This window comes from Capra hircus, chromosome 2 (assembly GCF_001704415.2).
Source record: "Capra hircus breed San Clemente chromosome 2, ASM170441v1, whole genome shotgun sequence".
NCBI classification, from domain to species: domain Eukaryota; kingdom Metazoa; phylum Chordata; class Mammalia; order Artiodactyla; family Bovidae; genus Capra; species Capra hircus.
This window is the reverse complement of record NC_030809.1, coordinates 68,458,024-68,470,250: the sequence shown is the minus strand read 5'-3', so window position 1 is coordinate 68,470,250 and position 12,227 is coordinate 68,458,024. Positions and strand designations below refer to the sequence as shown.

Genomic DNA, 12,227 nt, shown 5'->3' with positions numbered 1-12,227 from the left:
CCACGACCAAATAGATACAGATAAACAGATGTCGGTGTAGCAGTTTTGAAATTCTGTGGTGTAGGAAAAAAATTAATGAATTCTGCCATTCAATAGATCTCTTGTGGAAAGTGCTCTCACTGGTAAATATTTGCCTTTTATTTATTCTAGCCAAAGCTTTAGTGGGAAGGAAAAGGCTTTTTAAAATGTACTCTACATGATATTAACTATTTGCAAACCTGATGGCTCAGATGGTAAAGAGTCTGCTTCAAGTGTGGGAGACCCAGGTTCAATCCCTGGGTCGGGAAGATCTCCTGGAGAAGGAAATGGCAACCCACTCCAGTATTCCTTCCTGGAAAATCCCAAGGATGTAGGAGCCTGGCAGGCTACAGTCCATGGGGTCACAAACAGTTGGACATGACTAAGTGTCCTCACTTTCTTTCCTTCTATTCTATAATAAAAATAAACAAATAAAAAGAATATATAATTGCCAGGGTAACTGGTAACAAAGTCAGGACCAAAATATATCTCTTCTGAATATAAATTCTTCTCCTTTTCATGAATTCTAATAGCACCATGTGAACATGACAAACATGTGCTCTGAGCAAATCTTTTCACTTTATTTCAGTTTTTGATATAGATGATGTTTTGTTATGTTATAAAGAGGTGACTTGTTTTGCCATTTTAAAGATGTATTGAATTTTATGTGTTTTGCTTAGCTTTCTTATTATTTACTCATATTGTGTATTTTTCATCTAAACAGACACCACTGATTGATTGTTCAATGTATTAATATTAAAACAGATGCCAAAGTCTGCCTTTGAAGACCTTAACTTGTAAGAAAACTTTAATCTTAATTTGATTTTGCTTCCTATGTTAGGAAGTGAACACATTTAGTATTGCTATGGACTTTATGCTAGTTTAAACAGATTAAATTTTTCTTTTCATTAAACTTTCAACAAAAATGTGTGTCTCTATTCTCAACCTTGACGTGCTATTCTTTGTATGAGTCCCTGGGGATTTCTGAAACAGAAAGTAAAACCAAAGTGTCAGGAAAAAAGATGTGGCATACAGAAAAAAAGCAAAGAGGAAGCAAATAAAACTTACCAATTCTGTGTGGCCAACACAGTTGCAAGTTGTAGTACCCATTTATTATAGGATAGGTGATTTGGTCTATGGTACTTTCCTATGGTCATCCCTACCACCATGTATCTTGCTATTGCTGCCTCCTCAAATAAGTAATATTTTCTTGCCTTAATTTGTATTTTAAAAAATCTAGTATTTTCTGGTCACCACTTTGTGTAAAATTTTCCCTTCGCTCCTGCAAGCCTCTGACTCATTCCTTATACTGACAGTGCTTACCATCATTATCCATGTCCTTTTATAATTAATCTTGAAATAGATATACCTGTATTCTGCACCAAAAAAAGAAAGAACAACACACCCAGTTAGAGCAATATGTTAAAATTATTGAATGTAATGGATTGATAACATTTTGTGCTCAAACATTAAAAGCAGGTGAAGCAAGGTTGAAGTTAAAAATGGCAATTTAGAAAGCAGAGCAGAGGAAGAAACTGTATTTTCTTGATATTGCAAGCATGAGTAAGGAATTGAGTTTTTGCCTTGAAAAATCTTCAATCATTTGTTAATCATAAGTTTGGTAAATATTCAATAAATCACATAATAATTTTGTATTGCTTACTATATTTCACAAAGTATTTTTCAAGTACATTATGCCACTTAATGCTTAAAAATTCCTTGAGGAAAGCACAGCAGATTTTACCATTATTAAAGATAAGGAAACTAAGTCTTAGTGTTTTAGTATCTTTCCTATCTATGTTCAGAGTGAAGTTGGGACTTAAACTGTCATGTGTTTACTAAGCTTAAATGTTAAAGTTAATCCTTGTATCTTGTTCTCTGTGAATCATATTTTGCTTTCTAAAATTCTCAATAAATCTCCAAGCTTCAAAATGCAGGATTTATTAAGCTTTTCAAGGTCCTCTCACTTTAAACTTTAGACGAGTCTACTTCCCCTGAAAACATCTAGTTCAGCAAGCATTTTCTATGTTCTCCATGCACCAGAAAGTGTGCTACGCATGATGATTCATGCCATTTCTCAACTGGTAGACAAGTTAAATCAGTATCCTCTGGAAATGTGGAAAAAAAATACCAATTTTAGACTTCATTCTGAATTAGGCAATTGAATTTCTAGGGAAAAGAATGTGGAGATGTTTAGTCATAATTCCTAATAACCTGACCAAGAGCTAACTGTGCAAAAAATAAAATGAATTAAAATTTTTTATATTAAATTTTATAAAAGAGATAAAGATTATAAACATTGCAGAAAGACAAAACAGATCTAGATTTGGATCATGTAATCACTCTGAAATGTGTGATTTACAAAGGAATGGAGTAGGTCATAATTAAAACCCATCCATAGCACTTGTTATTTACAATGTAGGAATTAGAACACATGCAGTAAGTCCGCATTCAACAGACAGCTACCTCCCTAGAAAGGTTAAGTAACTTGGTAGTTATAGTAAGTTAAATAAAGGATCCTAAGTGCTTAGATCTCAAAGATCTTTGCATTAATTTACTAGGGCTGACATACAAAATACAAGACTGGGTATCTTAAACAACAGAAATTTATTTCGTCATAATTCTAGAGGCTAGACCTCCAAAAGCTAGGGTTCAGCAGGTTCTGTTTCTTCTGAGACCACTCATTGGCTTGCAGATGGCTGCTTTCTTGCACCTTCTTCTCATGTTCTTTTCCTTGTGCATGCCTGCATCTAGGGTCTGTGTGTGTCCTAATTTCCTGCTGCAAGGACACAGGTCAGATTAGATTAGGGTTCAGCCTAATAGCCTCATTTCAATTTAATCACTACTGTAAAAGCACTATCTCCAAATACATTCAGACTCTGAGGTGGTACACATTACAGATTCAACATACAGTTTTTGAGACACAGTTTATCCCGCAATAACATTCAATACATTTTCGTTGTCTGACATTTTGCCCTATTCCCTGTTTCCTCTTTAGGTCCCACTCAACCTCTGCATCTATTCAGTTCCACTTGCTGCTTAGAAGTTTTTTTCTTTAGCAAACCTGATAACCTCAGAGCTTGTTAATGAGGATTAGTTTGTGCATTGGTATATTTTAGTTCTTCTAAGCAATATATTTGCAGAGACTTGAAGGCAAGTTTGGTGTCTTTACAAGGGAGTGTGTAGGGTGAAATTTTCTGGTATGTAGCCTATGAATCCGCACTTCCTGCATTGCAGGCAGTTTCTTTACTTCTGAGCCATTGGACCACTGGAGAAGCCTTTGGACCTAGATAATCTGTGTGATTTTTATGAGAGTCTGCTTTTTTTTTTTTTTTTTCATCTTTCTGTATTCCAAAGAGAATAAGTTATAAATACCACAGTAATGTGACATTTTAAAATTGTATCACATTTTCCCTCTGGAGAGAATGTTCATGCTTTATAATCTGTGTGTCCTTCTTTACTTCTAGCTTTCAAATTTTTCAAACATATGTGACTCTGCTTCCTTTTCTTGCTGTCAGCTTCAGAGATGAGAAATATCTTTCTCACTCTTTGCTTAAATTCTTCTCAGTGAGAATTCTGTCACAAGAAACAATTCAGGAAATATTAATGCAGTGTTTCTTTTTAAATCTGATATGCTTTAGGATTGCACATCTCTTATTAAATTATTTTTAAGCCTCCACGACTGATCCTGCTTTCTATCAGATCTCTAACCCCTTATATACCCTCTGTAAGACATTTTGAAAACACTGTAAGAAATCCAATAAAGTAGGGCCTGTATGTCAACTTCATGATCATCCTTTAGAAATGTCTATGAAAGGTGTGTGTATTTTTCTTTGTTCTCTTTACAAAATGAATTAAAATAGTTTCTCATGAATAGTTTTAAGTTCTGTTTTATATTTTAATTTCATTCAAGAGTTTTCCATTCAAAAGCTTACAAAGGGAAATGACATTTATATTTTCAGGTTTAATATCAAGAATTAACTGAAATTTAAATAATCAACATGGGTCTTTTCCATAATTTTTAACTAATAAGTAAGAAAACTTATATTTCTATTGCATTATTAATTGCTCTTGTTTTGAGTCAATGTATCTGTATTTTCAGGGATGAAGAACCAGGAGGCCAGCTGGTAACAGATAAGTTCCATATTGACTGGGATTCAGTACTTGTCGACACGGATAACATCATCATTGCACGGTTTGATGGCAGAGGAAGTGGATTTCAGGGCCTGAAAATTTTGCAAGAGATTCATCGAAGGTTAGGCTCAGTGGAAGTAAAGGACCAAATAGCAGCTGTGAAGTAAGTAGGTGTACATCTTCTTATTGTTTGTCCTATGTGAATGCTAGGTATGTGATATATAATACTATTTATGCTAAGAGGTTTGTGTTTTAATGATTAGATAACTTTCTAGGTTAATTATATAGGCCAGTAGTCCCCAGTCTTTTTGATCCCAGGGACTGGTTTCATGAGAGACAATTTTTCCATGGACCAGAGAGAATCTGATGCCACCATGGCCTAACAGAAGGTGGAGCTCAGGCAGTAATGAGAGTGATGAGAGGATGACTGTAAATATAGATAAAAGTGCACTAACTCCCCTGTTTCTCACATCCTGCTGTGTGACCCACTTCCTAAGAGGTTATGGACCAGTACCAATCTGTGGCCTGGGCAAAGGGACCCCTGATATAAACTATTTTTTCAAGTATTTTTCACACTCATTGACATAATGAAAGAATTATCATACGTCCCCCTCTAGAATTAGAATTCACTTTGGATTTGTGAAATGGGAGAGAGCTTCATTAAACTACAGTATTATTTACTTAAAATAATCACAATGTCTATTATTTTCCCAGTTAATTACAGTTCTTGAGCTTTCATAAATACGTTTCCCACATGAATGAGAAAAGGTGAACTGAGAAAGCTAATAGGTTCTTTAACACAGCATATAGATATTACCTAGGATATTGTTAAAATGTAGATGCTAATTCAGTAGGCCTGTAGTGGACCCGAGATTCTGCATTTGTAACAAGCTAACAGGGGTGACACCCAAATTGCTCCACTACCCTGAGAAGCAAGATTTTGGTATACAGTACCGTTCTATATGAACAGAGTTCTAACCACTAAAGCAGTTCTTGTTTGACTTCTGTTTTTTTTTTTTTTTTTTTTTTCCCCTTATGGCTAAGAATGAATTTCTATGGTTCATTTAACTCAAGAAGATATAACTATAATTTTTTTTCATTTCAGATTTTTACTGAAACAGCCATACATTGACTCCAAAAGATTAAGCATTTTTGGAAAGGTAAACAGTAGGAATATGTGTACATACATTACCTGTTTCTATGTGTACTTGTATAATTACTCTCTTTGTATCACTTTGATTTTATTAATATTATATAAATTCAGTTATTTATTAATTCAGCAACTATGTACTGTGTATCTCTAATTGGAACCTGGTGTTAGAAATAGAGCAACAGTAGGACAAAAAAAAAAAAAAAAAAGGAATCTATTTTCATGAAGATTACCTTCTAGAGAGGAGAAAGAGAAAGTAAACAAGTAAATTAAAAGCATAGTTTCATCTGGTATTGTGTCTTTTAAGGAAAACAAAACAAGAAAAACTGATGGATGAAAGGACCAGTGTTGTTTGATTGAGTGGTCAAGTAAGGCCTCTCCAATTTAAGTGATATTTAGGTGGATACTTAAATAACAAGCAATAATCAGTCATGTAAATCTGTTGAAGGAGCCTGTTATCCAAACAAGGAACAAGCACCACAGACTTGGCAAAGACTACAGGGCTTAGAGACTAAAAAATGACCAGTATTTATAATTATGTTGCTGTGCTCTTGGATGCTATTTACTTCCCTTTAAAATAATTTTCTATTAAAGTATAGGTGGGACTAGTTATAAAGAACCCACCTGCCAATGCAGGAGAAAAAAATAGACGTGGGTTAGTTCCCTGGGTCTGGAAGATCCCCTGGAGGAGGGCATGACAGCCCACTCCAGTATTCTTGCCTGGAGAATCCCATGGACAGAGGAGCCTGGTGGACTACAGGCCATAGGGTTGCAAAGAGGCAGACATAAGTGATTATACAAGCACAATTATCTCATATAGATACAAAACTAAATAGGAAAAAAAATTTTTTTTCCTTGAAATGGGCACTCTTAGGATTTACTCTCTTGTTCTGTTGTTCAATCTCTGTCATGTCTAACTCTTTGCAACCCCACAGGCTGCAGCATGCTAGGCTTACCTGTCCTTCACCATCTTATGGAACTTGCTCAAACTAATGTCCATGGAGTCAGTGATGCCGTTCAAACATCTTATCCTCTGTCATCTCCTTCTCCTCCTGCCTTCAATCTTTCCCAACATCAGGGTGTTTTCCAGTTAGTCAGATCTTTGCGTGAGGTGGGCAAATTATCAGAGCTTCAGTTTTAGCATCAGTTCTTCCAATGAATATTCATCACTGATTTCCTTTAGGACTGACTGGTTTGATTTTGGGCTGAATTGGTTTGCAGTCCAAAGGACACTCAAGAGTATTTCTTCTCCAACACCACAGTTAAAAAGCACCAATTCTTCAGTGTTCAGCCTTCTTTATGGTCCAACTCTCACATCCATACATGACTACTGGAAAAACCATAACTTTGACTATATGGACCTTTGTCAGCAAAGTAGTATCTCTGCTTTATAATATGGAAAACTCAGCAGTAGCCACAGGACTGGAAAAAGGTCAGTTTTCATTCCAATCCCAAAGAAAGGCAATGCCAAAGAATGCTCAAACTACTACACAATTGTACTCATCTCACACGCTAATAAAATAATGCTCAAAATTCTCCAAGCCAGGCTTCAGCAATACATGAAATATGAACTTCCAGATGTTCAAGCTGGTTTTAGAAAAGGCAGAGGAACCAGAGATCAAATAGCCAACATCTTCTGGGTCATCAAAAAAGCAAGAGAGTTCCAGAAAAACATCTATTTCTGCTTTATTGACTATGCCAAAGCCATTGACTGTGTGGATCACAATAAACTGTGGAAAAAATTCTGATAGAGCTGGGAATATCAGACCACCTGACCTTCCTCTTGAGAAATCTGTATGCAGGTCAGGTAGCAACAGTTAGAACTGGACATGGAATAACAGACTGGTTCCAAATAGGAAAAGGAGTCAATACACAGTCAATGCTGTATATTGTCACCCTGCTTATTCAATTTATATGCAGAGTACATCATGAGAAATGCTGTGCTGGATGAAGCAAAATCTGGAATCAAGATTGCTGGAAGAAATATCAATAACCTCAGATATGCGGATGACACCACCCTTATGGCAGAAAATGAAGAAAAACTAAAGAACCTCTTGATGAAAGTGAGGGAAGAGAGTGGAAAAGTTGGCTTAAAGCTCAACATTCAGAAAACTAAGATCATGGCATCTGGTCCCATGACTTCATTGGAAATAGATGGGGAAACAGTGGAAACAGTGGCTGACTTTAATTTTTTTGGCTCCAAAATCACTGCACATGGTGACTGCAGCCATGAAATTAAAAGATGCTTGCTACTTAGAAGAAAAGTTATGACCAACCTAGACAGCATATTAAAAAGCAGAGACATTACTTTGCCAACAAAGGTCTGTCTAGTAAAGGCTATGGTTTTTCCAGTGGTCATGTATGGATGTGAGAGTTGGATTATAAAGAAAGCTGAGCACCAAAGAATTGATGCTTTTCAACTCTGGTGTTGGAGAAGACTCTTGAGCAGCCCTCAGACTGCAAGGAGATCCAACCAGTCCATCCTAAAGGAGATCAGTCCTGAGTGCTTATTGGAAGGACTGATGTTGAAGCTAAAACTCCAATACTTCGGCCACCTGATGGGAAGAGCTGACTCATTTGAAAAAACCCAAAGCTGAGAAGGATTGAGGGCAAGAGGAGAAGGGGACGACAGAGGATAAGATGTTTAGATGGCATCACTGACTCAATGGAGAGGAGTTTGGGTAAACTCGGGAGTTGGTGATGGACACGGAGGCCTGGCGTGCTGCAGTCAATGGAGTCGCAAAGAGTTGAACACAACTGAGCAACTGAACTGAACTGAATCTGCATACAGGTTTCTTGTGAGGCAGGTAAGAGGTTCTCATATTTCCATCTCTTTGAGTGTTTTCTACTATTTGTTATGATTCACACAGTCAAAGGCTTTAGCTTAGTCAATGAAACAGAGGTAGATATTTTTCTGGAATTCCCTTACTTTGTCTATGAACCAGCAAACATTGGCAATTTGATCTCTTGTTCTTCTGCCTTTTCTAAAACCAGCTTGAACATCTGGAAGTTCTTGGTTCACGTAATGCCAAAGCTTAGCTTAAAGGATTATGAGCATAACCTTACTAGCATGGGAGATGAGTGCAGTTGTTTGGTGGTTTGAATATTCTTTAGTACTGCCCTTCTTGGGAACTGAAATGAAACTTGACTTTTTCCAGAGTTATGGCCACTGCTGGATTTTCCAAATTTGCTGACATATTGAGTACAGCACTTCAATAGCATCATGTTTTAGGATTTTAAATAGCTCTGCTGGAGTTCCATCCCCTCCACTAGCTTTATTAGCAGCAGTGCTTCCTAAGGTTCACTTAACTTCACAATCCAGAATGTCTGGCTCTGAGTGAGAGACTACACCATAGTGGTTATCTGGGTCATTAAAATCTTTTTTGTACAGATATTCTGTTTATTATTTCCATCTCTTCTTGATCTGATCTGCTTTTATTAGATCTTTGCCATTTCTGTTCTTTATCATGCCCATCTTTGGATGAAATGTTCCTTTGGTATTTCCTATTTCCCTGAAGCGATCTCTAGTCTTAGCTTTCTGTTTGTTGTTTTCCTCTTTTCTTTGCATTGTTCATTGAGGAAGGCCTTCTTGTCTCTCCATGCTTTTCTCTGGAACTCTGCATTTAGTTGGGAGTACATGTCCCTTTCTCCCTTGCTTTTCTTCTTCTCTTTCCTCAGCTCTTTGTAAAGCCTCCTTAGACAACCACTGTGACTTCTTGCATTTTCTTTCTCTTCAGGATGTTTTGTTTGCTGCTTCCTGTACAATATTGTAGACCTATGTCCATAGTTCTTCAGGAACACTGTTTCCTTGATCTCATCCCTTGAATCTACCAATCACCTCCATTGTATATACATAGGGGATTTGATTTAAGTTGTACCTGGCTGGCCTAGTGGTTTTCCCCATTTTCTTTAGTTTAAGCTTGAGTTTGGCTATGAGGAGCTGATGATCTGAGTCAGCTCCAGGTCTTGTTTTGCTGACTGTATCCAGTTTCTCCATCTTTGGCTACAAAGAATGTAATCAATCTGATTTTGGTATTGACCATCTGGTGATGTCAATGTCTAAAATAATCTCTTGTGTTGTTGAGAAACGATGTTTGCTATTGACTGGTGCATTCTCTTGGCAGAATTATATTAGCCTTTGCCCTGCTTCATTTTGTACTCCAAGGCCCAAATTACATTTTACTCTAATTATCTCTTTTGATTTCCTACTTTTGCATTTTAATCCTCTATGATGAAAAGTATGTCTTTTTTGGTGTTCTAGGAGGTCTTCTAGGTCTTCATAAAACTGATCAACTTCAGCTTCTTTGACATCAGTAGTTGGAGAATAGACATGGATTACAGTGTTGTTGAATGGTTTGTCTTGGAAAATAACTGAGATCATTCTGTCATTTTTAGGTTGCAACCAAGTACCACATTTCAGACTCTTGTCGATTATGAGGGCTACAGCATTTCTTCTACGGGATTCTTGCCCACAGTAATAGATATAATGGTCATCTGAATTAAATTAACCATTTTTGTCTATTTTAGTTCACTGATACCTAAGATGTTCATGTTTACTCTTGCTGTCTTCTGCTTGACCATGTCCAATATACCTTGGTTCATGAACCTAACTTTCTAGGTTCTAATGCAATACTGTTCTTGACAGCATCAGATTTTACTTTCATCACTAGAAAAATCCACAAGTATTTCTGCTTTGGCCCAGTCACTTCTTTTCTTCTGGAACTACTAGAAGACCTCCTCCCTCTTCCCCTGTAGCATATTGGACACCTTCCAACCTCGGGTGGGGCTCTTCTTTTGGTGTCATATCTTTTTGTCTTTTTATACAGTTCATGGGGTTCTCACAGCTAGTGTACTGGAGTAGTGTTCCATTCCCTCCTCCAGTGGATCACGTTTTGTCAGAACTCTCCACTATGATCTATCGATCTTGGGTAGCCCTACACGGCATGGCTCATAGCTTCATTGAGATATGCAAACCCCTTCAGCATGACAAGACAGTGATCCACAAAGCAGCATATGTAACATACAGCAGTATTAACTACATTTATCATGTGGTATATTATATATACCTGGTACTTAATTATTATCTTATAACTAGATGTTTGTACCTTTTGAGTGCCTTCATCCAATTCCCCTACCTACCTCTACAATACTGTGTTAGTTCCCGTCTAGTGTCTGTTTTCACAACATAGTGATTTGATATTTCTTGGTGTTGCTGAGCCGGACTAAGTCATGTCTGACTCTTTGTGACCCCATGGACTGTAGCCTGCTAGGCTCCTTTGTTAAAGGGATTTCCCAGACAAGAAATACTGGAGTGGGTTGCCATTTGCTTCTCTAGGGCATCTTCCTGACTCGGATCAAACCTGCATCTGTTGCTTGGCAGGCAGATTCTTTACCTCTGAGCTACCAGGGAAACCGCACTAAATCAGAGGGAGCATATTATAATTACAAACCTGTTCTTCCCTTTTTTTCATCTTTTAAACTGAGATATAATTGACATACTAAAAATCACTGTTTATAATAATATTGTATCTAGAAATGAAATAGTAGAAGTTCTTCCGTCTTGTTCTTTTTCAGGGTTCTTTTATCTTATTTAGACATTGTATTTCTTTATAAATTTTAGAATCACCTTTTGTAATCTTTTTTTTTTTTTTTTACTACATCACATAGCATGTGGGATCTTAATTCAAGGACCAGGGGTTGACTTTATGCTCCTTGCATTGGAAGTACTGAGTCTTAAACAATGGACCATCAAAAAACAGACCACGGGGATTTTCTTGGGAATTCTACTGAATCTGTGGATCACTTAGGAAAAACTGACATCTAAGAAATATTGCCAGTTTCACTTTATTTTTTTTTAAATATGTTTTCTTTGAAGTTTTATAGCTTCTACAGTATGTGTATAGTTATGAATATCTTTTTATTCATCATATTTGGGGTTTGATGGGTTCTTTGAATATGTTTAATTGTCTTCCATTAATTCCATCAAAACTGGGATTTCATACTTAGAATTCTTTAAGGCTTATATTGCATTTGTATTTTTGTGTTTGCTTTGTTTTATTTTAATTATACTTACATGATACATTGGGTCAGCAAACACTAATGTTGACTTTGTCTCAAATTTTTAGTCAAGATTAGTTTTTTCATTGATTCAGTACAACTTCATGACAAGAATAAAAACAAAATTATTTCACCAATCCTTTTATGCAGCATAATTATCTCTTGTCATCTTTAGTGGTAGAGTTTTGTACAGTCTCTTTTTAGTTTGGAATCTATGCATTTTGTCTACATCATGCATTGAGTCATCATAGCAGAAGGCCAAAATCACTTGCATTGCAAAACAAATAAAGAAACAAGCAAGCGAAACTGGCTTTATGCTTGTTTACCTCTCAAGTTTACAGTTTTCAGTAATACCTGGCCTTTGTGAATTCATAACCTTTGTGCCAGCTCAATGTTGTATTCAAAATTACTTTTAGTTGTTTTAGTTCTTTATTCTTTTTTAATTAACACTTTTTATTTATTTATTTTTGTTTAGTTTTGGTTTTGTTTTCAGTTGAATCTATTAAGATGTCAGTTTCACCAAATGCTAGAAATGGTATTGCCACACTGAATGTTTTTACCATCAATGAGACTAAAGCAGTGTTCCCTTCTAAGATTCTAGGCTGAGTTAGAATTTATTGTGGAAAGTGTTATGATCCAAGTGAAACGTTCTAGAGGGCCAGGAATTTTAATTTCAATCGACAATCTTTAAGTGACTTATTTCCTTTAGCTATATAACTATTTGATTGAGTTTCTGGGTTTTTCTTCCCTTTGGTCTAAAGTTCTTTCTGTTTTTTATGGTCTATTATATGTATATATCTACATCTATATCACCCTCACTAAATAATTGATTTCATTCATTATAATTGACTTTGTAAGCAGAAATGAA

General features: G+C 36.2%; 1 protein-coding gene across 2 annotated transcripts in view; it reads left to right on the top strand.

Annotated features, from left to right (window-relative positions):
- Window positions 1–12,227, top strand: part of DPP10 (dipeptidyl peptidase like 10) — a 771,622-nt gene that overhangs the window by 743,608 nt on the left and 15,787 nt on the right. For both annotated transcript variants that reach the window (XM_005676208.3, XM_005676210.2), the window contains exons 20-21: window positions 4,121–4,315; window positions 5,258–5,312. In XM_005676208.3, the coding sequence (XP_005676265.1) occupies window positions 4,121–4,315; window positions 5,258–5,312 (250 nt within the window). The remainder of the gene's footprint in view (window positions 1–4,120; window positions 4,316–5,257; window positions 5,313–12,227) is intronic.